This window comes from Arvicola amphibius, chromosome 3, assembly GCF_903992535.2.
Source record: "Arvicola amphibius chromosome 3, mArvAmp1.2, whole genome shotgun sequence".
NCBI classification, from domain to species: Eukaryota; Metazoa; Chordata; class Mammalia; order Rodentia; family Cricetidae; genus Arvicola; species Arvicola amphibius.
The window spans coordinates 159,251,403-159,278,346 of NC_052049.1; the positions used below are offsets into that span (position 1 = coordinate 159,251,403).

The following is a 26,944-nucleotide window of genomic DNA, read 5'->3' on the forward strand; positions in this document are numbered from 1 at the left end:
CACCTCTTTGTATGTGTGTGTCACAGAGCTGCAGGAGACACTTCTGTGTGGGTGTAGTTACACAGGAGTGGACATGGGAGTTATTATACTTTTCTTTAAACCAAGTCAAAATACTTAATCAGGTTATGAATTAGCTGCAGCTAAAGATTTAAACAAAAGAGATAAATGAATATTGTGACTATAAGAGCAAAATGCTTATATTTAAATTCATCATCCAGAGGCCATGTAGTAAAGTTCCTATGCGGAATTTCTGTGCTCTTCTTGATGTTGCTAAGACTCTGTACTCAGAAAAGCTGCTTTCGGTTCTTTAGTACTCCAGTAGAGTACTTGTGAAACTCTGCCACTGAGCAGTTGTGTCTCCAGTGAATGCCAGGCATTTTGAGAAGCTGCTTGTAAACATGCAAAGATACTGTGCCTTCTTAACAGGGGACGTTCTTGTCTGTTGCTGACTCTCATGCCTTGTACTGTGCAAGTCTAAGGCACAGTTAGGGTTTCTTCTTGGGAAGGGCTTTAGAGTCGTCAGAAATGGCCTGTATCCTTAACTAATTCATTGGTTAATCCCCTGAGTCCCTGTTCAGGACTCACTCTCTCTGATGGTTTTGAAGACCTGCTGTAAATTTTCCTATCAACTGTCCTGCTTGGTTGCTAGTTTGAAAAAAATGTACTTAAGAAGCAGAAAGTGGCCAGTAGGGCCGGCTGTGAGGCTGGAAAGGTGAAGCAGGCAAGAGTATCCTAAATGCAGAAGCCATAGCTAAATGTATCCTAAATGCATGATGATCTTAGGACGTCGCAGGTCATCATGGTGTCGTTAGTAGCTCGGTCCTTGATTTCCTATAGGAAACACTGCAGTCTCTCCTGGAAAAACATGTGAGTTAGCATTTCCAGTGAGCAGGCAGGGCATAATTGTCTTAAAAAGCACTCTATGCAATCAAGTGTAAAATATTAGTACTTAAGAAGCCAAGAAGCCTTGAACTTTATCTCCATAATTCCTTTCAGAAAATGTCATTTTGTCTTTGCATGTGTAAGGCTGGATTAATCTCCATCAACACCCCCCCCCACACACACACCACACTACAGCAAAAAGTAACTTGAATCCCCTAAAAATCTGAATTATGGTGATAAAGTATTTTATTTTGTGTATCTAGGTGTTTACATGTAAAAGGTAATTTAAAATAAATAAATTGGGGCAAGTTATTTCCTCTTTCAGAAAACATAGGTTTCACAAATTCCCATTGTTACCAGATGTTATATACATGTGGTATATGTGTGTGCATAAGTGTATACACCTATCATGTGTGCAGAAGCCAGAGCAGGCCACAAGATGCCCTTATCTATCAATACCTACCTTATTCCCTTCAGACAACATCTCTTACTTCCCTGGAGCCAGTCTGGAGACCAGCCAGTCCCAGCCACCCCCCTCTGTCTGTGCCCCTTAAGTACTGGGGTTGTTGGCCTGTGTGTTGGACTGTGCTCTGTTTTTTTACATGAATTTGGGCCAGAGTCCTTCTGCGTGCACAGCAATTGCTATTATATATTGAACCACCCCTATGGCTCCTAAAGGTTTTTATGCCTTAAAATATTTAGTGAATTAAATATGTATCTCACTTGTTCTAAAATTGTAGTGATGTCTACCTATGGATACATGGGTCGGTGACAGTCATTTTCAGTATCATGGCAGTTTTGATTGAAAATACATTAGAACATTCCTACTTAAATTTGCTTTACATTAATATTTCCAAGCAGGAAATTTTGCCTAATGCTTATTTTATTTTCTTTCTCAACATCAGGGATTTCTGCCGTCAGGATGAAAAGTGTGACTACTACTTTAGTGTGGATGCAGATGTTGTTTTGACAAACCCAAGAACTTTAAAAATTTTGATTGAACAAAACAGGTACTAAGATTTAACATGATTTCGTTAGTAATATAATTTCCCACATGTGTGTGGGTACACTAGTAAATTGAGGTAGGTCATATTCAACTGTCCTATACCTTTTAAGGTCCCAGTACTAAGTATTCCATTAGCAATCTTAGAAATGAAAGTGTCCAGTAATACAGTCAAACAGTGACTGTTATTGGTATTTGGTTTGTTTTTCTATTTAAAACTATATTTAATCATATTATCAATGTTTCTGATACTAAAAACTTTTCAATTTTTTTATTCTCCACAGATATTTTAAATATAAGTTTTCATAAAACTCGTCATTCATTTTATAGAGTTATAGTTCTAAAATCAGACATTTCAGATACACTGGTCTCTTCACAACCATAGTTGCATTTACTGTTGTACTGAATATCATGGAGCCCCTATCTCAATGATTCAAATGCAATGGAGTAAAGACATAGAGATCTAGATATAAGGGTCTTAATCCTACTTGCTGTACTACAGTTACTACTGATTGTGTTGCCATTCGCTGCTCCTCACAGCACTGTTTGTCTATATTAACACACCATTTCTCCTAATAAAGAAAAGATGTAGAAGCCAAAATGTTAGCATGACTTCTTTATGTTAAGTATCATATAGGAAATTTGTAATAACTGCTTCAGAAGACACTGAGATTATAAATTAGAAGGGCTTTTGTTTTTGTCTTTTAATTGTCAAAATACTTGATGTTAGTTACGGACATTGAACCATCATTTCCCTGAATACCCATAAAGCAAATTTCACCATTTTTTATAGTGCTATAGTTATTCTACGGTACAAATCTATGTGCTTCTGGCTAATGTTTGGTAAATGGAAAAGTTAAAAAAAAATCTTGGTGGGCGAGTTATATATATTTTGTAATTTTTCTTATGTGTGTGAGTGCTTGGCCTGCATGTGAATCTGGGTACGTGTGTGTGTTTGTGTGTGTGTCTGTGTCTGTGTCTGTGTCTGTGTGTCTGTTGCCTTTAGAAGAGGCTGCCCCAGAACTAAAGTTACAGAGGGTTGTGAGCTGACATGTGGGTGCTGGGAACTGAACCTAGGTCCTCTGGATAAGGAGCCATTGCTCTTAATCACTGAGCAATCTCTAGTCTCTATATAATATTTTATATATTTATCTTCTGTATATGTACAAGGAAGATGCCAGCTCATCTTCACAAGTGTTGGGCATGTTAATTAGGCTTCTTTGTGGAGTTCGTAAGCACTGTGGAAGAAACGTGAGCTTTTCTTAAATTGTATGGTGCCACTGAAATATAAAAGTAATTGTAGAGGAACATCTGACTTTTTACTCATATGGGAAATGTTGATGGTACAAATAAAGATTCCCAAGGGAAGTCTGACATATTTCAAATTTGTACTCTGTTAGTCTAAATGGTATCACTTTCCAAATAGTTATTAAAAGAGAATATAGTCACAGTGTCTTACTGTGTTTGCAATGGCTTTAACAAAAAGCCACTAACTGGCTAAATAATAAACATTTGAAGTTCATTTGACTCACAGACTTGGAGGCTGAGTGGTTTGGAATCATATGCACGGGCTGCCGCTGTGCTGCCTGTCTGCCTTGTGACGTTCTCAGCTATATATAGAGAGAGAGAGGAGGGACAAGCTGAGACTGCAGGAGCAGGAAGTGGGAGCAAGAGAGGAAACGAGTTTCAAGGTCCCTGCCCTTGTGTAACCTTCTCCGAAATTAGGGACCTCTCAAGGTGCTGTCTCAGTCTCTCAGCGCCATCAGGGTGGCAAGTAAATTTAAACCCTAGTTCCTGGGGACATTCTGTTCCAGACAAGAGGCTCTGTTTTGTTTCTGAAGTAAAGACTGACGTATTCATTGCTACCAGGCCAGCTTACAACTACAACCTAGTATAAAAAGTCATAAAATACTGGAGACAGATGGTAAAGTGATTAGGATTTGTTTAAGAAACATTGCCTCTTCATGTCTCAGCACATCTGTGTGGGTTGTTTTTCAAATATTCACTGACTCACTTAATACTGTAGAGAGCATTCAGTTTGCCCGTTTTACTTTAATTTAAATCCAATGACTCTCTTACATGTAACTAATGTATTGTTAAAATGTTATCTCAATATTTTGTTAGCATTTTCAATAATTTTTCCTTTCTGTTGCTCCTTTTAATTAACATACTAAAAATTTCATTGTATCCGTTGAAGAAAAGATGTTGGGATTTTTTTTCTTAAATTTTCTGTAATACACACACGCACACATATATGCACATACTCAAGTAATTTATTAAATAAACTTCCCTGTGTTGTGTGTCTTGCAGAGGGTACAGCTCTTACAGTTTGAGGATTATTAATGGTGTGGGTTTCCCTTTCTTAGGAAGATCATTGCTCCCCTTGTGACACGTCATGGAAAGTTATGGTCCAACTTCTGGGGGGCATTGAGTCCTGATGGGTACTACGCTCGCTCTGAAGATTACGTGGACATTGTTCAGGGGAACAGAGTGTGAGTTACCCGAGTGAATCTTCCTATCCAGCAGTGTAACAATCTGGTCCTATTGTATTGCTTGATAATAATCTTTATCTCTCTTCCTTCTGCTTAGAGTGAATTTGAGCAGTAGGAGCTCACTTAGGTATTTATACAATACAAGTACAAGGGCTCCTCTTTCTAGAGACACAGTATAGTTCACTTTTTAAGTGAGCTGATGTGTTGGATACTTAAGAGAAAGTGTGCTAGCCTACCATCCGGAAAAAAGAGAAACATTCTTGCCTAGTATCTTCTTAACAAAGCTGTTTTGATGTTTGATTGACTGTTAATTTAGAAAATACCATCTCTCATCTAGGAAGTAAATATTTCTTGCACTCATACTTGAAGTGGTGGATGGTAGAGGAGGAGCTTTACATCTGAACGATGCACTCTAATAAGGTTTTTCCCCCTTTTTGTTTTTTCTTTAGTTGTTATTGTTAGCTGCTAGTGTGGTAGGTAAGAAATTATTTTAAGACAGTTCTTTATTATTCACCTACTTTTATTGACTCTAAAATGACTTACATAGGGCATATATGTGATACTATTCATGGACTGGATGGAAATGAAGACTGTCAAATACAGAACAGTGCGTTCACGTTTATTGTAGTAAGTCACGGGTGTTTTGTACACAGTAGTTTCCTGCCTGACCTATCCACAGGATAAAGAGGGAGGGAGGGACCTTGCTCCATTAGTGAGCTTGAGGAGAGAGTGACGGCTGATGACGTGTGTATGCACCTGCATTTATACCCTTAGAAAGAAGAATCATGCATTCCACCATAATTAATGCTTGAATTTGCCTGACAAATTATATGGGGCTAAAGGCCCTTTGGTTTTTTTTTTTTGTGTGTGTGTGTGTGTGTTGTTGTTGTTGTTGTTGTTTTTTGTATTTTCTCATCTATGTAATACAAACTGATTATACTACATTTCCTTGGTCAAGGTTTTCCCTTTCTGTTTTCTAAAGTGACAGACACAGGCCTACAGGCTGGTACCTCCCAGATAGAGGGGTCCTCTCAGAATGGAGGTGGGAAAGGTGAAGACAGAGAACTGCCAACACTTACACTTGCAGCTGTATTTCATCTAAAAAAGTCCATGGATTTCAGTATACATACATATTATGTTGGTTGTGGTTGAAAGAATACACTCAATTATAGTGCTTATGAAGTTTTGTAGTATAAATACTTCTTCTATGGCCTATTTAACTTTCTAATACAGTCTTGGCACTAGTGTCTGCTCTAGGGATCCATAACACCTCTGGTTCAGTGTGTCATTGCTTTTGCTTTTTGATTAAACAGAAAATATTCTGTACAGTAGACTACAGTGACCTAACTGCAGCAGCGGTGGTAGGTGAGCCCCCACAGCCAGATACAACTTAAAGTCTGTCTAGAGATAGAGATAATAATTTCTCCCAATTCTCATTAGGATATATGTATACCAAAAAATTCATATTTGTCAAGTATCATATGCTTTACTGACTGAATAATTTATATATACAAATCCTGAACATATACAAAGCATTTATTTTAAATGTAAGCATGAAATACATTGTATGTGTGGTATTTTTGGAATGTATCTTTTAATTTCAGAGGAATTTGGAATGTCCCATACATGGCTAATGTATACTTAATTCAAGGAAAGGCACTCCGATCAGAGATGAGTGAGAGGAACTATTTTGTTCGTGATAAATTGGATCCTGATATGGCTCTTTGCCGAAATGCTAGAGAAATGGTAAGATACACAGCCGCGGCTTGCTTGACCATTCTGACAAGATGACCTGCTTTCCAGCCCGTGTGTCACTGTATTTGGATGCCCTTTTCGTCCTTATTTGTAAATACTAGCCAATTTTTTTGATTCTGTAATTTTTGGAGAATAATTTGTGAACATCTGTAGCATAGTCTTTAAATGTTAGCATAGGCCTAACTCATAAGCTGCATAAGAAGATTTTATTAAAAACAAAATTAAGAATAAGCTTTGTCCCCTTAAGAATTTATCATTATTCGCATCTGAAATTCTATACTAAAACTTGGGTTTAGTTAATATTAGTTTGAAATGTTCTTTACATGTTTAATAAGCTTATAATTTCTCATGAAATCAGTGACTACTTTTTTTCTAAGTGTACCATGTGATGCTGATGGTACACTCTTACAAAGCAGGCCTCCTAAACTAGGGAAATAGTATACTTAATTCATGTGAAAAGCAGATGACACATTAGTGTTTTAGAAATATACTGTTATAATGAAACATAAATGCTTATAGAAAATTTTTCAAACCACAAAAACATGTTTTAATTCAGAAAACATATATATAAGATTTTGTTTCAGATATTATTTTATTTCTCAATTTACATAAGCAGTCATAGCCTTAGGAATATCAGAAAGGTTGGCAAGTATTTTTCTTAGTTTAACAAGGCATGTGTTGTTCCAGTATGTTTATTGCCTGTGTATCTGTGTGCATCCTCATTGAACACACTCAATACCTTTAATTGTATTTGTGCTTATATTTGGCTGGTTTCACTCAACAGCGCATCCGGAATGGCCTCTGTTACTCATTTTCCCCCTTTGTCTTAATTATGTATCTAATGAAGTTTTGCTAAGGAATGAGCTTTGATATGTGTTTCACCAAACAAGTTGCAATAAAACAGTGGGAAGGCTGGAAGTGTTTTGTGTGCCCTGCAAGCTTTGCTTGTTTTGCATGTTGTCTAGGAAGGACATTTCACAATGTCAGCTTTTCATCAGAGCTGCTGTATTTATGTACCACGATGCCTGGCAAATAGGTGTGCACATCAACTGACCCGTGCTTCTCTTCATTTTAGACCTTACAAAGGGAAAAAGACTCCCCTACTCCGGAAACATTCCAAATGCTCAGGCCCCCAAAGGTGTCATTTTTATTTATTTTTATTCATTTTTCTTTATGTAACTATGTTAGATATGCTGTGTTGAGTGGCAGTAAAGTATCCTTAAGAGCCACCTTTGCATTGATTGGTAAAATGTTGGTACTCATGGGCTCCTTATCTGTCCATATGTGTGTGTGCTGTGGGGTTTTGGAGGAGTGTTGCTTGGTGGTCAGGTCTTTGGTCATTGAAGTAATTTACATTTTATAATTAGCAGGTGAGAGAAATAACCTCCAATACTTTTATTCAATGTTGTAGGGTTTGGGGGTGCTGTGGAGAGGAGAAGAAAGTAGGTATAAAGTACATCTTTAGAGATGAGGTTTGAGCACTTGCCCATGTGTATGCTTGCCACTAACCTTTTTACCAACAAAAACAGGTACAAAGAGACATCCTTGGCCCAGTGCTATCTGCCACATTTGCCATGTTTAGGGAAGAACAGGAGACTTCCCTCTTAACTCTCTTAAAATGCCTGGAGAACTCTCTTGGGTCTGAAACAATACAGCAGAGGAATATGAAGCACTGAAAGAAGTCCTTCTGGCATCTTGAGTTCTCATAAAATACGTGTTTCTTTGAAAGGAAATGAAGCCGAAAAGAAGATGCACGCCATTGCCGTGCATATCTGAAAAATATTTCTGCTTTCCAACAGGGATTTCTTTCCTTTATCTGTCTCTAGGATCCCTGAGAAAGTGACAAAGCAGCCCAAGTCTTCTTCTGATTGGCCATTTGTGCTGTTAGTTCTGTGTGTTTTCTGAGTTTCTAACAATTTTGATTTATTTTAAATAATACACATTTTATGAAAAATTAAAATGCATGTTTATGAATGAAATACAAAATTTAATGCAGTCTATATATTTTTCCCATGATTAAATGTCATGCACTTTGAGATTAATACTGCTGTTTTCGGTACATAGGGTATGTTTATGTACATTTCTAACAGACATGAATTTGGACGGCTGTTGTCAACTGCAAATTACAATACCTCCCACCTCAACAATGACCTCTGGCAGATATTTGAAAACCCTGTGGTATGTTTATGTTTAACTCCCTTGTTGCTTATCTTCTGTCGCTCTAAATGAATATAAATTGAGTAATAGTAGTAACACATAAATGCTTTTAAATGAGTGTAAATAGTTGCATTTTATGATCTGCAATATTTCTAAACTTGACCCAAAACTTTTTAAAAATTAAGGCATAATACCTTAAAGAAAAGGAAAAATCAGTTTCTTTGTTTTCTCTTAAAATTTCTACTTTCTGTTTTCAAAAGGACCATCCAGTGCTTAACTATAGTTTTAGAAAAAACATGAATCACATACATATTTTCAAAAGTGGGTGGGAAAGCCGGCGGTGGTGGCGCACGCTTTTAATCCCAGCACTTGGGAGGCAGAGGCAGGCGGATCTCTGTGAGTTCGAGACCAGCCTGGTCTACAAGAGCTAGCTTCAGGACAGGCTCTAAAGCTGCAGAGAAACCCTGTCTCGAAAAACCAAAAAAAAAAAAAGGGGGGGGGGGAGGGGTGGGAAAGACCTCAAGTTATTAACGATATAGTTTGGGGATAAAACTCACACAGATCAAGATACATCAAAAATTTAGTTTGGAAAAATGCCCATTATTTTTCCACTTAGTAAAGTGTTATGACAGTTTTGTAAATATATACTGAAGATAGCCAAAGCCCAATGCAAAGTAAATCTTTCTCCCATGCAAGGAAACATGCCAAGTTGAAGAAATTTGATTCAGATAGTAGTCGCTCTTGGGACTGTTAGGAGGATCTTTCTTCAGTACAGCTGGCACATTTTTCCCTCGAGAAAACTTTCTTGAATAGTCATTTTGGTTACCTTCCTAAAATGTCTTCTCTGCGCCGACAGTGAGTTTTGAATTACAAAGACTCAGGCTACCTGGTGAGAATAGTTTTTCATTTCACAGAAATAGCAGAATTCCAGAAAGAATTTTGAATATAGAATCCTCTGTTAGATGGGAAAAGATAATCTTTTTTGGCATTTTGGTATTTTAAAAGTACCTTTGTCCCATTTTACCTGCATATCTTCATTATTAGTGAGGTAGAAATGAAAATAATTTTCTTTTTTATGGAGAAGATAACATCTCCACATTTGGCCTGGGTTCTGAATTCTTGAGGGTTCTGATAGGTAGAATTACTTAGTTATCAGCGTCCAGGTGAGCTCTTAGTTTATATCCTGCATTGGATATATTTCTATAGGTACTTGGCTCTCTTGAGGGCATATGGAGAAAGTGCTGAGCTGAATAGGCTCTGCTTATCTTCCCGTGGTTTTGTTCACTCTTTCATTCTTCTGGGGCAGAATACTTAGTGATTTCCCATCTTCAGAGTTTTTGAAAGATAACTGAGATCATAATTGACTCAATGACTAGAAAGATGTTTTCAAATGAAGAGTTAGTGTTAGTGTCCAATCTAAAACTTTAACATCAATAAATACAAAATGATGACCCAACCTAACTGAAGTATGAGGTCTGTACCCAAACAGGGAGTCTTTTCTGCCCTTAACACGCTGAGCTACATTCCCAGTTCTATTTTTGTTTGTTTGTTTGTCTGTCTTTCAAGACAGAGTTTCTCTGTAGCTTTGGAGCCTGCCCAGGAACTAGCTCTTGTAGACTAGGCTGGCCTCGAACTCACAGAGATCCACCTGCCTCTGCCTCCCGAGAGCTGGGATTAAAGGTGTGCACCACCACCACCTGGTTTCCATTCTGTTTTTTACGTTTAAACACCACATGTTTAATTTCATATATGTGTGTGTGTATACATATATATGTATATATATTCTTAAATATTGTATATGAATCTATCCATTATAATAGTACTCAATTTTAATAGCCTGAGAAATTATAAATAAAAGCTTTGTTCGTTTCATGGTATGGTGTACCCATATACAGAACAGGCAAAGTTTAAAATATAAAACTGGCTTCTGAAAAGTACTATTTTGTCTAATTCAAAGCTACTTATACGTTATTTGAATAATTTTTCTAATGTATATACTTATTTATGAAAAAGTTACTTGTTTAAATGTGTGGTTTTTTTCCCCTTAGGACTGGAAGGAAAAATATATAAACCGTGATTATTCGAAGATTTTCACTGAAAATATAGTTGAGCAGGTTTGTACTAATAATTGTAACATACAGAGTGACTTTCCTGTAATTTCAACAAAACCTGATTTAAGTAATACTACATTAGCAGGAATTTTAAATGTGAAATTGTTGATTGGGTGCAATTCATGAGACTTACAGCTTTTAAATTTTTAATGGAGCCTAGCCTTAAAGCCTCACTCTTTAAAAAAAACAACCAAAAATCAATCTTTACTTATTTTACATACCAATCCCAGTTCCCACTCCCTCTCTTCCTCCTGCTTCCTCCACCCTACCCCCACCCACTCCTAGAGAGGGCTTCTCAGGGGAAGTCAACAAAGTCTGATTCATCAGTTTGAGGCAGGACCAAGGCCCTCCTCCCGTATCTAGGCTGACCAAGGTATCCCTCCATAGACAATGGGCTCCAAAAAGGCAGTTCAAGCACTAGGGATAAGTCCTGGTCCCACTGCCAGGCCTGATAGACTGCCCCAGCCACACAACTCTCACCTGCGTTCAGAGGGCCTACTTTGGTTCTATGCAGGTTCCCCCACTGTCAGTCTGGAGTCTGAACTCCCACTAGCTCAAGTCGGCTGTTTCTGTGGGTACCCCATCATGGTCTTGACCCTTTTGTTCATATTTTGCTCCTCCCTCTGTTGGACTGGACTCTGGGAGCTTGGCCCAGTGCTTAGCTGTGGGTCTCTGCATCTGCTTCCATCAGTTCCTGGATGAAGGTTCTGTGATGACAAGACAAGTAAGGTGGCCATCAATCTGACTACAGGGAAGGCAAAGGCAGGTTCAGACACTTTCTCCACTATTGCTTAGGGTCATCCTTGTAGATTCCTGGAAGCGTCCTAGTGCCAGGTTTCTTGCTAGCCTCATAATGGCTCCCTCAGTCAAGGTTTCTCTTTCCTTGCTCTCCTTCTCTGACCTTCTCCCATCTCCGCCCTCCAGTTCCCTCATTCGCTCCCTGCCTCCCCTTCACCCCTCCTTCTACCCTTCCTTTCTCCATCCCTCCCCTCAAGCTCCCAATTTTGGACAACACACAGATATGCAGCTGAGCACTGGTACTCCCTCCAGCCACAGAAGCTGGGGGACCATTGATAGAAAATGGACAGACAGTGGAAGCTTATCTTTGGAAAACACTGGATTCTCTTTCTTAAACAGTCCTTACTTAGAACGACCTGTTAAACATGCGTTCTATTTCAGTGTTCAGAACTGTCACTAGGATTTGTTTCATTGGGTCCGTGACACCATTGTTGTCAATTAAACTGTGATAAAATGGTTTTCTAGTGAAGACCTTCAAAAATGTCTGTATATTACAGCCATTTCTGCTGTTGCCCTGTCTTCTAACGGTGGCACTGTCTTCCAGCCTTGTCCAGATGTCTTTTGGTTCCCCGTACTTTCTGAAAGAGCCTGTGATGAGTTGGTCGAAGAGATGGAGCATTATGGCAAGTGGTCTGGGGGAAAGCATCATGTGAGTTGGGATTTCACGGGAAGAAGTCATGGGGAGGTGGGGCAGATAGCCAGAGAGTTCAGAGGACTTGTGTTACATATCTCTGAGACTGTGAGCTCAATGAATTGGCCATCAAGAAAACTTTTTAGTCTAATTTTACTGGTTGCTAATTGTTTTAAATCACTCTGTTCCTGGGTTCCTGTCTCACTTATGAGAGCAATTACAGTCTAGCCATGAGGGACTGGAGTTGATTAGGAATTGCTCGTCTTCACTGATCACTGTTCTTTTCCAAGGACAGTTTTTTACTCCCTGTGCTCCTTTTCCTGGTGCACTGTAGTGAAAAGGCTAGGACAAACATCCAGTGTCAACAGGGTTTGCGTCTGTTTGTAAAATAATAAAGTGGAGCCGGGTGGTGGTGGTGCACGCCCCCCTTAATCCCAGCACTAGGGAGGCAGAGGCAGGTGGACCTCTGAGTTCAAGGACAACCTGGTCTACCAGAGCTAGTTCTAGGACAGGCACCAAAGCTACAGAGAAACCCTGTCTTGAAAAAACCAAAAACTAAAATAATAAGGTAGAATCTATAATTCTGCTTTGTATTTGCATTCAGTTATAAAACTTGGCAGGAAATAATTCCAGCATTGATTCTATGTGTCTCCTTAAGAAACCACAGGGACAGATAGCCTGTTCCTTAACCTTACAATGGAATATGGGGGGGTATTGTGATGCTTACTGCATTTGCCCAGCCTGGCTCACAGCTTTGTAGCTGACCAGAAAGAGGTGCTTTCCAAATATGAGGAAGAACTCTGAGTCTAGGGATGGGGGTGTGCTGGTGAATAATTGCTGAAAGACTTGAGTTTCACCAAATTAAAGCAAGGTTTTCAGGGCCTTTGAATCAAAGAGCACATCAGTGGAATCTGCCCTGAGGGTGATTATAAAATGTTAGTTCCAGGGTGTGCGTGTGCACATGAGGGCTGAGGGAGTCCTTTTTTATCAACTTTATAGTGATATTGAACTCACATCTACAATCAGTAAGTAGAAAGTGTTTTCTCACCGAAGCTCGCTTCACCACTGATGCATGTCATGTGCAGAGCTCTTTCGTCTAAATGGTCTTGATCTTGTCACTAAAACAGATGGCACACCATAACCAAACAACTGTTCACTTTATTGTGCATTATGACTCTTGATTGAAAAAAGTAGAAAGATAATATCAATATAAATTGTCTTGTTGTATTAATGTTTGTTTCTAGGATAGCCGTATATCTGGTGGTTACGAAAATGTCCCAACTGATGATATTCACATGAAGCAAATTGATCTCGAGAATGTCTGGCTTCACTTTATTCGCGAGTTCATTGCTCCAGTTACTCTGAAGGTTTTTGCAGGCTATTACACAAAGGTAGTTGTCCTGATCCTCCTGCCTACCTGCTACCAGTTCCCTCCTAAATATACTCATGCGTTTGCATTGCTAAGCAAATCTACTGGGTTGCTTTCCTAGGGATTTGCACTGCTGAATTTTGTGGTAAAGTACTCTCCTGAAAGACAGCGCTCACTCCGTCCACATCATGATGCCTCAACATTTACCATCAACATTGCTCTCAATAACGTAGGAGAGGATTTTCAGGTAATTATGACAAACATTGAAAATTTTCAGGAACTCTGGCATTGTGGGGAAGACTGCTGAAATTTGATTTTCACTTGCTATTTAGATGGTGTGGTTTGAATATTGCTACTGACTAAAAACATAAAATACTAAGTTGATGTATTTGTGTTTAACTTTTTAGGGAGGTGGATGCAAATTTCTAAGGTATAATTGCTCCATTGAATCCCCACGAAAAGGCTGGAGCTTCATGCATCCTGGGAGGCTTACACATTTGCATGAAGGACTTCCTGTTAAGAATGGAACAAGATACATTGCAGTGTCATTTATAGATCCCTAAGTTATTTCCTTAACTTGACCTGAATCGTTCTTGGAGATGGATGACTGGCATCAACATGTATTTGAAGTTGTGCTTGAGAAGATGACAGGGATATTAAATAATGTCAACAGAACAACTTCACTTTGGGCCATACATTTGAAAACTTTTATATAAAATTGTTTGACGTTTCTCAATGTCTGCTCTGAGCCTTAAAACACAAGTCGAAGAAGAAAAAGGAAAAAGAGGTGAAAGTCGGTATTTATTTGTATGCTTTGACTGTCTCTGAAAATAATGACAGTTTTTAATAAAATGGCTAGGTACAAAGGCTTCGGTGATAATAAGCCTAGTGATGTTTTCTTATTTAAGAAAAACCTGAGATTTTATTTATCATTGTGGAGAACTATAGAATATGCTTATATATGAAAATCAGCAGTTCTGGAAACCTGGAATTTTGATGATTATTGATTTTATATGTAATTATTAAGGCATGTTGACCTCTGTGTAGGTTTGTTTTTTAGTAATTAGGATGAAAACCCAAAGAAAATATTGCACAAAGATTTTCCTCAAGAAACTTAGTGCAGGCAGCCAACGGGAGCATCTCCATTGGAAATAGACTTAGCATGGGAGGCGGATCTTCCTTTCTGTTGGAAAGTGGACCCCGGTGTTCCTCCAGGGCAAGCTCTCAGGGCAAGCTCTCAGGGGCCTTTCTGCTCTGCACAGTGCTTCACTGCAAGTGTCCTTACGTCAAGTAGGAATTTTGTTTCCTTCTGTTCTTTTTCCCCACTAATTCTAGAAAGTAGTGAGTAAGAAGAGTTTCATTGATATTAATAATACATTTCACAGTGTTTTTAAAACTTCTTAAGTACTTGAATTTCATATCAGGAAAATGGTTTTTAGCCTTGTTTCTTACTTTTTACCCTTAGTTGCTCTTTTTGTTACTTTTTTCCCTGGGGGTTGCCTTTCTTTGCTTCACTATAATCTATTTTATCATCCCTTACTCTCTTTATTGCTTTTCTTCTACCCTACATTTTAAAAATCTCCACAGCAAAAATTTTGAGATCAGTTTTTAATATTTTTCTGAAAAAGGTTTAAATATCCTTATTATAGCTACTATTTTTAATTTAAAGGTTAAACTTGAAGAAAGTTTTTATTCCCGGTGCCAAAATTCATTTTTCTGACTCTCTGTGTTAGAAAATGATGAAAAATAAAATAATTTTAAAATACACATTGTGATTTTTGTATTATTGATGGTTCTTTAGAAGAAAATATATTGTAGATTGGTCTGAGAGCATGTATGGATATAAGAGCTGTACTCATTTAGCTTGATGGTTTAGTATTATATCAGAATTACTACCTAAATTCAATTGCACATCTCTACTTTTACAGTGACTAGGGAGTTGGTATTACCCATTTTATAGGAGTGGAAATGAAAGCCGCTGTTTAATCAGCCTACACATTTGTCTGGTGGTAGTTTCGAGTCTGATGATCCAGGCTCTGTCCCAGGCAATGAGTCCATAGTGCTTCAGCTGTAGTCATCCTAGGCAACAGATTTGGGACGGAAGTTGAGTCCTCTTCTTGTCCTCTCCTTTGTAGCAAGCTTTCTTGTTAGATTGTTTTGGGGCTGCCAGCCTGCAAATAACAACATGAAGACTTGTGTTGTTGTTGCTTTGTTTCTTGAGACAGGGTTTCTCTGTGTAGCTTTAGAGCCTGTCCTGGAACTCAGACTGTAGACCAAGCTGACCTCGAATTCAAGAGATCTGCCTGCCTCTGCCTGCCGAGTGCTTGGATTTAAAGGCTATCACCACCCAGTGACATGGAGACTTATTAATTATGAAAGCTTGGCCTCAGCTTAGGCTTTTTCCCAACTAGCTCTTATAACTTAACCCATATTTTTTTAATCTGCATTCTGTTGCATAGCTAAATTACTTCTTAGTGGGGCACATCTGACTTGCTCAGAGTCTGCTAGTGAAATTGCGCACCTAGATTCCTCCTTCCAGTATCTCTCTTTCTGCGCATAGGTCCCACCTGTTCTCTCCTGTTTAGCTATTGGCCGTTTGGCTCTTTATGAGCCTATCAGAAGGTGCCTTAGACAGAGACCATGTTTGTAGTGTAAACAAGTATTCTGCAACACTTCTTGGTGGTCCTAAATATCCAAGGTGTATCAACTAGATTGAGAAAACGTTTTAGTAATGATTTGTTTTAGTAATGAATTTAATTACACTTAAGGCAGAGTGTTCACAGTATGCAGAGCTGGTCTGGCATTGGTGTCATCCAGATGCACCAAAATGTAAAGCAATGGAGTTCTTTCTTCAAGCTAGCCTGACAGCTAATGTCACACTGTTCAGGGGAGGTGCCAGAAGCCAAGCATCGTCTCTTCTGTGTTATAATTCATAGGATGTCACCTAGTGTAATGAACATCATGCCATGGCTCCAGAAATTGAATAAAAACAACCAGTTTAGCAAATTTTGTTTTTTTTATCTCATTTTACGAAATAATATAAAGTGTATCTTGGAGTCATACGTTGTGAGAGAAAACAAACCTCCCATAAGTAAGTCATGCAGTCTAAAAGATGGAAAAATGTAGGGTTGGGTAGATGGAGAACTGACTATTGAGAAACGGTGGGAAGAGTTTCTGGAGCCACTTCTGAGGCATGATAAACGCATTCTCTTTTAGGAATAACAAAATGTGACAGATATCTCTAGAAGAGAGGCATATGGAGGGGAGGGAGGTGTTCTATTAGAGTATCTTATGTATCTTAGCGTTTCTGTGACTGAGACAAAACCCCATGACCGAAAAGCAAGTTGGGGAGGAAAAGTTTATTTGACTTACAGTTCCACATTGCTGTCCATCAATGAAGGAATAAGGATCGGGACTCAAACAGGTCAGAATCCTGGAGGCAGGAGGCGATTGATGCACCAGCAATGGAGGGGTGCTGCTTACTGGCTTGCTCTGGGTTGCTCAGTCTGCTTTCTTATAGAACCCTGGGCCACCTGCTCAAAGGTACCACCTACAATAGCGTCCCCCAGTTGATCATTAATTGAGAAAATGTCTTAGAGCTGGATCTTGTGGTGACATTTCCTCAACTGAGACTCCTTCCTCTCTGATGACTACAGCTTGTGTTAAATTGACACATAAAATCAGCCAGTACGCCAGTTATATTAAAAACAGATCCATCTCTCTGTGTCTCTGTGTCTGTCTGTCTGTCTGTATTTCCCTCTGTATGTGTGTAAAATATCCTGGAGAACACATAATGGTGTGAAGTCCTGAAAGCATAAATGGATTTTGTGCTTTTCTGCTGTTGCCTTGTTATTGTAAACTCGCTATGTAAACACGTTTAGAAGCAGGAATACATTTCTGGGTGTGTGACTGGACGGCTTTCATATCCGCATGAAGGTGTCAGGTTTTCAAGGTACTGTTCCCATTTTTATGTTTTCTTCTTTATTCCTCTTTTCTTCCTTCCTGTTTGAAACCAGAACTTGCATTAATTACACCTCTAACTTTTCATTTGCTAACTGCATGGAAAAATCAGTATGAATGTCCACCAGAACAGATACTTCTGCTCTAGTATTTCAGTTCCATTCTGCTTTACCTTTGAAAATCTCTTATCTTTTATTGATAATTTTACAGAGTAAAAATGAAGTGGGGCTCCTAAGAAAGGGGTCCACATTCCCGCTTCCCTCTCTGGCTCTACACTCGTTAATTTGCCTGTTTGCCAAGAACGAAGAATTGTCACTGTTTGGACATGTTCATTTGGAGTGTGGAACCTTTTTGCACAATGGATGTCTTTAAATTGCAGACAAAGCTACTAGAATTTAAAATTGCTGTTCACAGTGGAGAGTCAGTCTGTGTAAATAACTTCCTTTCACTAGGTGATGTTTTAGAAGATTAAATTATTTAAGACACTGTGATTGCAGGCTTGTCGGCACAGTTTTTCTGTGGCCTTTTAGAAAACAAGTATAAACTTGGGACTGCTAGTAAGAGAAAGACAACGGCGAAACAAACTAGCGGCAAATCCATAAAGGCTTTTTGTTGATGTGTACGTTTATAGAAGACTTGAGGTGTGAACGCAGATGTAAAAAGTGATGCAGAAAGTACATGGCAGGATGCTCTCCTAATGCAAACAAACTGGACGTGGTGACACACACCTTTAATCCCAGCACTGGGGAGGCAGAGGCAGGCGGATCTCTGTGAGTTCAAGGCCAGCCTGGTCTACAAGAGCTAGTTCCAGGACAGGATCTAACACCACAGAGAAACCTTGTCTTGAAAAAAAAACCAAAAAAAAAAAAAAAAAAAGAAACCAAGAAACCAATGAGCATGTTCTGTTTTCACTGACAAATAGGTGACTATTTTTGAATGTTGATAATCTTTGTAACATAGGAATTTCTGGCTATATAATGGTTAAAAAGATCACACAGCTCATTAATTTTGAGTTCAAATAGCATGCCATAAAGATAGGTTGCCATCGTGAAACCTCAGTTTAAAGTAGATGCTGCTTTATCACTTAGAATTAAGGCGTGGAGAAGGTTCCCTGTAGATTTGTGTAGATGGGAAACTGCTCTGTGCACAATGGCGTCATCACTTTTAAAGTAATGTTCCTTAGAATGTTGTTCAGTGAACTTCAAGACAGACTAGCATCTCTCAGAAGAGCACACGGGATCAAGTCACACGGTGGTTGTTTCTGGCCAGAGCTCAGGAACAGTCCAAGCAGCACTGAGCAAATGGAAAGCGTATTTCCTACTAAGCATCAGCGGTGCATAATTGAGTAATTGGGACTAGTGTGTAGTTGCAAAATTAAGTTAGCCTCTTAGGTCGTGACTTACTAAATTATTTTCCTGTTTTATAAATATTTCCAAACTGTGGCATCACAGCTCCACCTTGTGGTTCAAATCTACACATGCACATCTAATCTAAGCAGGATGCAAAAGCTTTCATTTTCTTTTAGTTGTTGCTTCAAAGTTAGTACAAACGAAAAGTACAGAGATGATGTTTTTAACGGTTCTTTTCAAATGTTTTTGCTGTGATCTATATCAGTGTTTTAAAAGGAGGAGTTACAACACCTTGCTCTCAAAGAATGAGCACACTTCCGGTGATGAAATGCTTTGTCCTCAATTCTTGACTACGTTGTAGGCTTCTGTTTATGTTCAGTAGGGTCTGTTAGCCTGTGGAACTAATAAAACGTGCATAGAAAATGTCAGATTCAGGGACACAACTGTAACCGTTGGTGCTCTCAGGTAACAATCTACTGTCGCAGGAGCAGTCTCATAGGACTCTACTGTACACAGGACCATCTTTTGAGTTGCTGTATATGAAAAGAAATAAATAATGATTATGAATGATCATCAAAAGGCCTATGATTGTAAAATTAAGGACAAGATGACTGGCTAGAACAGTGGAAACCACGCGATTGAGTCTCTGAAAGTTACCAGATCTGCGTTTCTGACATTATTGATGTTCTTGCTGGTGTAAATGGAGGGAGGCGGGCCAAGTGGTTCACAGGTTTCCCTGCTTGGCATATTCTCACATTTTCAGCCACCCTTTCCTTGTGCCTTGGCTGTTGGACTGAACCAAAGGGGCCCAGCTTACTCTTTGACCTATCTCAAGTACAAGGAAGGGGAAATGTTAGATGCTTGTGGCAGTGAGCATGCAGAGCTAGTCCTGGACGGGCAGTGACATGAGCTCTTGTGACGTCATTTCCCTCCACATCAAGTCAATGTGGAAATCTAGAAGGACAGGAACCCATCCAGAGTGGTGGCCAGCAGAGCTCCCGAGTGAAACTGCAAACGAACTTACAACTTTAGTTCTCTGGAGAGTTCTCAGGGATCTCTCTCCAGACTCCAGGTGCTGCATTCTTCAAAAGCTCTGCCAGCAAAGCCGAGCACCCACTTCAGTCCAAGTCAGACATTAAGGGGTAAAGCCCAGCCACCAAGGTAGAATGATGACACTCATGAGCCATTCAGCTTCTGTGAGAAGCTGACCAGTGTCCCACCACCAGGGACACTGAGATGGGACACTGAGCATCTCTGATTATGTACATTTCCCTCTCATGGTCATGAATGTCCCAAGGGCAGAAAGCGAGTCTCTTCCTTCCACTGGCTTTCCAGTTCTGGAGTGTTTCGTGCACCCCGGCCACCCAGTGGAGAACCTACTAAATGCTTAGCTGTTATGGGAAGGTGCTTTTATTTCTGAAATTTTGTTTTGTTTGGACCAGTAGTCTCTAGGGGATTGGGTGGGGGAAGAAGCTTTGAACTTTATAGGTAAGTGTTTTTGAAAATGTATGGATTTTTATCTTGGTAGGAGATGAAGGTGTACAGTCTGTCCGTGAATGGAGTGAGTACATACAGCCTCTCACTGGAAGGACATATAGTCACTGGAAAGAGTGACTCATTAAGACTAACAAGAACTTACTGCCCCTGCTATTCTCATTATTTATTCAGTTTATGAATAACCTGCTCACTGGTGGCATGGGGTGATCTTCCAGTGGGCATTTTAAATTAACCGAATTGGTGTTGCATATCTTAAAATAGTGTATTTATTTGTGCTGCAAAAGTCTTGTGTCTATAGACTGTCTAAAAAGTGCCCATTGAATCCTCTGACTCTGAAGTTAAATATAGTTCTAAAACAGCCACTGGGAAAGAGATGGATTCAGATGGGAGGGGAGAGAGTGGCCTTGATGTGTTTACTGGAAGCACATGGTTACCCTGGCTACTGATGGTATTGCTCAGTGTGCTTGGCTGGCTGGTTGGACGAAGCACAATATCTTTTTGAATTGGTGTGAGAAATGGGACTAATATTATTTAGAAAAGTTAATATTAGAGTAATGTCTAAAGACATTAAAAGGCTAGAATTTAGAGACTCTTGGCTGAAAGGTGAAATAGTGAATCGCACAAACGGGAAAGTGTGGTTTGTAAAGGTATAAAGATGTTATTTTTAACTTCAGAATTCATGTGTAAAGGAAACTTGCAGTAAATTCAAAGGTAAAGTAGTAAGGAAGATGGTAGGCAGGTTTCAGCAGGAATAATACTTATTTATTTATTTTTATTTTTTTAATTTGGTTCCTTTGAGACAGGGTCTCTCTATGTAGTTCTGGCTGTCCTGAAACCATGATCTGTAGACCAGGCTATCCTAGGACTCACAGAGATCCACCAGCCTTTGCCATCTGAGTGCTGGGAATAAAGTTGTGAACCACCTGCCTACCGAATATTCTGATTTTTATTACGAAGCAGAAGTGGAAAACAGGCATTAACTCATAGGTAGCGTGTCACTAGTTAAATAGCCTTCCTCTTCTAATTTGTGACATTTGTTCTAGCAAGCAGAGTTTGCAATTCATTTCAGACAGTTTCATCCTGCAACAAATCGTTTTGTAAAAATTTAGCTCACTTTTAAACTATTTGTGGTCTAAAATGAAGACAGAACTAATTTTAAAATATATGCTTGTCTCTGTGATATAGTTGATCCCTCTCAGATGCTGCGGCCCTGGATGATGGGCGTGCTGGCTACAGGTACTCACTGAATAAATGTGTGTGCTTCCAGATTCCCTGCCTTCTCACAGGTGGGGTCATGTGACTGTGGATCACTCACCAAGACAAGCACTTAGCACCCATTTGGGACGCCCTTTAAGGGATGTACCCTGAGAAGACTGAGAGATCACTCTTAGAAACAAGGAAATTTCAGAGTTGCAAGACCCAGCACATTTGCATGAGCAGTAAAGTTGATTATTTTAATGAAGTAACAGACTTTACAGTTTGGCAAGCAGTTTATTTCCTTGTACCTGATAGTTTGAACAGATCCTCCATATTCTCAGGCATTTCAATAATTGATCCCCAGTAGCTGATACTGTGTAGAGAAGCTTAGGAGGCGTGGCCATGCTGTATGAAATGTGTCACTGGGGAACAATCTTTGAGGGTCCAAAGCCTCCCATCACCCCCAGTTCTCCCTTCTCTGTTCGCTGCTTGCAGTTCTAGATGTGAGCTCTCAGCTGTTCCTGCCCCCGTTGTCTTCTGCTACCAAGCTTCACCGTGATGGTTAGTGGTGAACCTCTCGAACCCTAAACCCCAAATAAACCTTTCCATCTATGAGTTGCCACAGTCATGGTGTTTCTATCACAGCAAAAGATAAAGCAGAAAGACAAATGGATAGTCACTGACTTAACCAACTTAGGTTTTCTTTTTCTTTTTTATTGAACTTTTGATGATTCAAAAACAGCGTGCATGCAGTATAAAACTCTATTCAAATTTTGCATCTTTATCTTTTCTCGGGTTATTGGTGTACGTAGTATTGTCTCTATGTTGCAAAGTGTCAGTGTGCTAAACTTCCCAAGAATCCGGGCCTTGGGTTTCTGGTGCTGTGCACCGCCATACCAGGATGTCAGCTTTGTTCTAAGTGCACGTTCAAAATAAGCATTTTCAATTTATTTTGCAAGTTAGGATGTAACTCCACTTTATTCAAGAAACGTCTGGATTTATTTTTTGTTGAATTTCCAATAATAAAATAGTAGCATCATCTGAAGCCTTACTGACTTTAATTTGTGTCATCTAAAAAGGGAACATGGTTGTTGGTCTCTAAGGCTGTGCAGTTCAAGTTCTGTGAACCGTTGGAATCTGATGTGTCAGTTCTACTGCGAATATGTTCGTACATCTAGGAACAATATGAAAGACTATGCACACACATGCACACCAACAAAGTTTAAATTATTTTAATATTTGTCATAATTGGTACTCTGGTTAAAATGTTTTACAAAATGTAATTCTAGCTTGCTCTGAATTTTCTGAACAGGTCTTTATATTAGAGATGTGACAGGAGCCAGAGGAAGACTGACAAATTATGTTAGGTGAAAAAAAAAATCACCTTTCACAAGTACAGCAATAACCTAAAACTATAATTTAAAACTACAAAGTGAAATTGAATTCAATAGCTTTCTATGCTTTGCTCAAAAAAAAATCAAAAAATAAGTAACTATAAACTTCTGGAACTGGAATTGATTGTTAGGAGAACAAAATTGTATCTGACCACAATTGTCTATAATAAAATACAATTGGGGTGTGCAGTAGTCAGAGTAGTTGGAGTCACCCAGAGTTTCTGAGCTCTATGAGGGTGTGTTTTCCAAAGAAGTCAGCACAGGTGAAAAGCATGGACTCAAGAATTTCTCTCCTGAAATTTTGCAGCACAGGAGGTGGTTAGAAGTATCGCTGTGGTCTTTCTCGCTAGGCTAAGAGAGGCCAGGCTGTAGTCTCCATTTTCCAGTAGATCAAAGCAGCTGGATTTAGCCCATGTTCCTTTAATTATTAATGTCTGGGAACTCTCAGTGGAAAGATTCTGTAATCAATTCTGAATTTTTAGTTATCAGGTTTAAAGTTTCCTTCTAGTGTACCATGGCTCCCTCCAGCAGAGGCGACGCATACATTCTTTTGACTGTACTTTCACAGAGTGCTTAACAGTTAAATTTATAAAGAGATAAAGGATGTTTCCTGCCAAGGGCAGATCTTAGATGTAGATCTAATGGGAGTGTCTCTGACCAAGGAAGCCAAAATCTTTAATCAAGTTTAGTCATTAGTGTCTCTTGTTCATTTTAATACCAATGTAGGAAGTGTGAAAATCTTAGGTATGAATAAATTTTTGCACAATAAGCCAAATTTTATAAACTAATTTAAATATTTGTTCATTAAAGTAAGTTCCATGGTTATTATATAATTTAGCAAGAATGACACAGATAGGTATAATTTTGTTTTTTGAAAGATTCTTTCATTTTTTTTAAAGCAGTCCTAGGATCTCATGAACCTGGAGTTACAAGCCGTTGTAAACCACCTGGTGTGGGTGCTGGGGACTGAACTCAAGCGCTCTTAACCACTGAGCCACTTTGCCAACTCCTGAAATAATTATTTTCAACAGAATTTTTTCTTACCTTAAGGCAGTGGATCCCTGGCATGTGGAGGCTTCAATGGGAAAGTGTATCAGCAGCATTTAGTAAAGTTTAATTACTGGGTTTTAAAAGGTCCATTCGGTAAAAGACTTAGACTTCAAATCCCTTTTCTCTAAGCTTTTATTTTTCTTTCTGTAAATGTTACTAATGTAACTGTCCTAGCAGAAATTAAGATATTCTAGAGAAACTATGAGAGACAGGTTCTTCTCTCTTCAGCTATCAGATTAGTAAGATAGCGAGGCCCCAGCAATTCAGATAAGGCACGCTGGGAGAAGGAAGAACTGAGTTCTCATGCCGGTCAGAGGAGAAACCCGTCTTCCCGGAAGAGACTTCAGGGTTTTGACAACTCCTTGCAGGAAAGAATCGAGATGAGACAGTGATGAAGGCTTGAAAACCCAAAGCACCCTGGGTCAGGACTGTTCAGTTGTGCGCAGGGCATCCCTACTGAAACCCAGACCTCAAGGGCAGACAGCGGAGATTGCTCTGGGTGGGAGAAGGAGGTTATTTACCTCTTTTCCTCTTCCCAATGTGGCCACATCTGAAGGAACCTCATTTATCTATTTTCTGTTTGTTTGTTTGTTTGTTTGTTTGACTATTGTTTGTCTCTTTGATGGGCCTGTTGAGGATGTGTAGCTGATCCTAGCTTTTCAGGCCAATGGGAACCCAGGGTCTGACTCCAGCACCTCCAGTAACGCTAAAAGCAGAACAATGTGTTTAGAAAACTATGTTCTCAACAGGAATTCATCCACTAAATCTGTATTAAGGTATTGAATTTTACCTTGAGGATCTCAATGCCTTATAATTATAGCCAATTTAGTCATGCTATTCCATCTTTATTTAAATTTTAGCCTTTAAAGCATTTTTATGATTTACTTTCATTTTTTGCTTTACTTTCTATTTTGGAACAATTCTTTACTTTAGGGTGTATTTAATTTATAATTTTAAATCATTTCTTATATAAAGAATTTTTCTTTTTTCTTTAGCAAAATACTTAAACAACTTGGACTTTTCTTTTTCTAATTTGGTGGCTTAATTTTTCCTCTCTCTCTCTCTCTCTCTCTCTCTCTCTCTCTCTCTCTCTCTCTCTCTCTCTCTCTCTTGCTATGTATTATAACATTTATGAAATGTGGGCTGGTAAGATGGTTCCGCAAGTAAAGGTGGTAACCGCCAAGTCTGAAAACCTGAATTGGATCATTGGGAACCTCATGGTGGAAGGAAAGAATCAGCTAGAAAAACCCTAAAGCTTTATAAAATGTGTATATTAGTCTGAATTCCCTGGGGTTGCATCCTGTAAGTGGAAAGAAACGAGGACCAAAGAAAAGGTTTGAACATTGATTGACGAGGAGTCAATGTTTAAAGATATACATTTCTCATGTTCTGATCTAGTTCTTACTGGTAGCTCAGCTGACACCAGGAGCCTCCCGTACTTTGGGTCATGCCACGCAGACAGTTCTAGCGTTTTCTCTCCACAAATCTGAGAACACAGAGTAACATTGCAAATGTACGACCCTAGGTTAAATACAGGACCAAGGCCAGTAATTCAGCTTACCCACAAGAACAGCAAGGTCATATTTGTGTCAAGACTGGATATATCTAGCTCAGACCAGCATCATTGGGGATGGTTAAGGGATCAACTGTACTTTCAGGAGAACTTCATGAAATGGACACTCCCAGGCATTCTGCAGATACCACAGTTTACTTTTATTTAAACAGTTTAAACAGTTGACTTTTTCAGCAGGAGCCAAAGCTATGAAAACTAACATTATAAAAGAATAATCCTGTAGATAATTTAATTTCTCTATAACAAAGTCTTGTTCTTTATTTGTTCTACCATCAACCTCTCCAAATACCAGAATGTAGAAATGTGGGTGCTGGAATTTCTCGTGTAGTGAGGATGGAAGTGGAAAACTCCATTCCCAGCCTTCCCAGGGTGGGGATCACTGTAGGTGAAAAGCTTGTGCTGCTGGAACACAGATTTTAAATAACTTTGGTAACACCCTGGATGTTTGACCTCTGAGTACCATGCACTGTGGGAAAGATACAAAGTTTTAGATTATCAAGATTAAGGCAAGGATTTTATTTTAGAAATTTTTTGAAATATTAAATTATTCCATTTTGTTTGTAAAATCACATGCAATTTTAGTCTGAGATTATTCTTCTTGAAAGTCATTCTCTGGAAAGAGAAATTCCAGCTAGTTCAGAAAGTGCCTACATCAGAAAGCAAGCTGTTGAATTGCAGGCTGTTTCTTGCATTTCTAGGGCAGCAAAAGAAAGCGGTACTGCAATTTAACTGTTTCAGAAGTTTCTCAGCAGACTGGAGATCTGAGGCTGGTGTGGTCTTTGCTTTATTTGGGAAGTAGTCACAGAACCTCAAGGAAATCTCTATAGGAGAAGGTTCTGTTATGGATGCCATTTCTTCATGCTTATGTGTTCATCCCACTCAGGAGTAGGATAGGAGGTGAGGTTAAGAAGTGCCCATGGAGAAAGAATTTCAGTGCTTAGCAGAAACTTTCCATCCCTTGCTTCACATCAAGACCTTCCAGCCTTCTAGGCTCCAATAACACTTGGGCTTGCTGGAGTTTGTATTTTTACCCAACTGAAATACTCCAAATGAAACTTCACTAAAATAATGATTTAACAAAAAATTCATCGACAGTTATTAATATAAATTGTGAACTGGAATGCGATAAGAAGTACCATTAGTTTTTATTAATAAAAGAATTTAAGAGTGGACTCAATGGAAGCTTGAGAACACTTTACTAGTGTTTAAAATGAAAACCCGAGGGTAGGAAAGCTGTAAATCTCCCAGGCATGGAAAAAGGAGAGTGGAGGAGAAAAGGAAGCCAGCAAGATCAGCCACTGGGCTGCAGCCAACACTGAGGTAGGGCGGGAAGCTTTAGCAAAAGAGTAAGTAAGAAACCAGAAAGCAATGGAGCCTTTAAAAGCATACGTAGGTACTGGCCAGAATCTGGAAGAAAAGGATAGAAGTGAAGAAAAAAAGACATTGTTAAACCTTTCTGAGTGAGCATTCAAAGGCAGGCAGACCCAGACACATTTTACTTTACTCCTTCCTGTGTACTGCAATAGCATTTGGGAGTTCTGAAAAGGAAAAGTCCATTGTCTGTTTGCCTGCCTTCCTTCCTTCCTCCCTCCCTTCCTCCCTCCCTCCCTCCCTCCCTCCCTCCCTTCCTTCCTTCTGTGATATAGGATTCTCCTCTGTATGCTGTGAATACCATTGGTTAATAAAGAAGCCATTTTGGGCCTGTGATAGGGTAGAGCAGAGCTGA

General features: G+C 39.1%; 1 protein-coding gene across 2 annotated transcripts in view; it reads left to right on the forward strand.

Annotated features, from left to right (window-relative positions):
• Positions 1 to 14,965, forward strand: part of Plod2 (procollagen-lysine,2-oxoglutarate 5-dioxygenase 2) — a 66,909-nt gene extending 51,944 nt beyond the window's left edge. The window contains exons 11-20 of one of the 2 annotated variants that reach the window (XM_038323573.1): positions 1,788 to 1,892; positions 4,252 to 4,377; positions 5,982 to 6,123; positions 7,208 to 7,270; positions 8,197 to 8,310; positions 10,338 to 10,403; positions 11,743 to 11,847; positions 13,074 to 13,220; positions 13,320 to 13,445; positions 13,606 to 14,965. In XM_038323573.1, the coding sequence (XP_038179501.1) occupies positions 1,788 to 1,892; positions 4,252 to 4,377; positions 5,982 to 6,123; positions 7,208 to 7,270; positions 8,197 to 8,310; positions 10,338 to 10,403; positions 11,743 to 11,847; positions 13,074 to 13,220; positions 13,320 to 13,445; positions 13,606 to 13,761 (1,150 nt within the window). In that variant the 3' untranslated portion in view covers positions 13,762 to 14,965. The remainder of the gene's footprint in view (positions 1 to 1,787; positions 1,893 to 4,251; positions 4,378 to 5,981; positions 6,124 to 7,207; positions 7,271 to 8,196; positions 8,311 to 10,337; positions 10,404 to 11,742; positions 11,848 to 13,073; positions 13,221 to 13,319; positions 13,446 to 13,605) is intronic. The other variant, XM_038323574.1, reaches the window with a different exon arrangement.
• Positions 14,966 to 26,944: the final 11,979 nt, after the last annotated feature.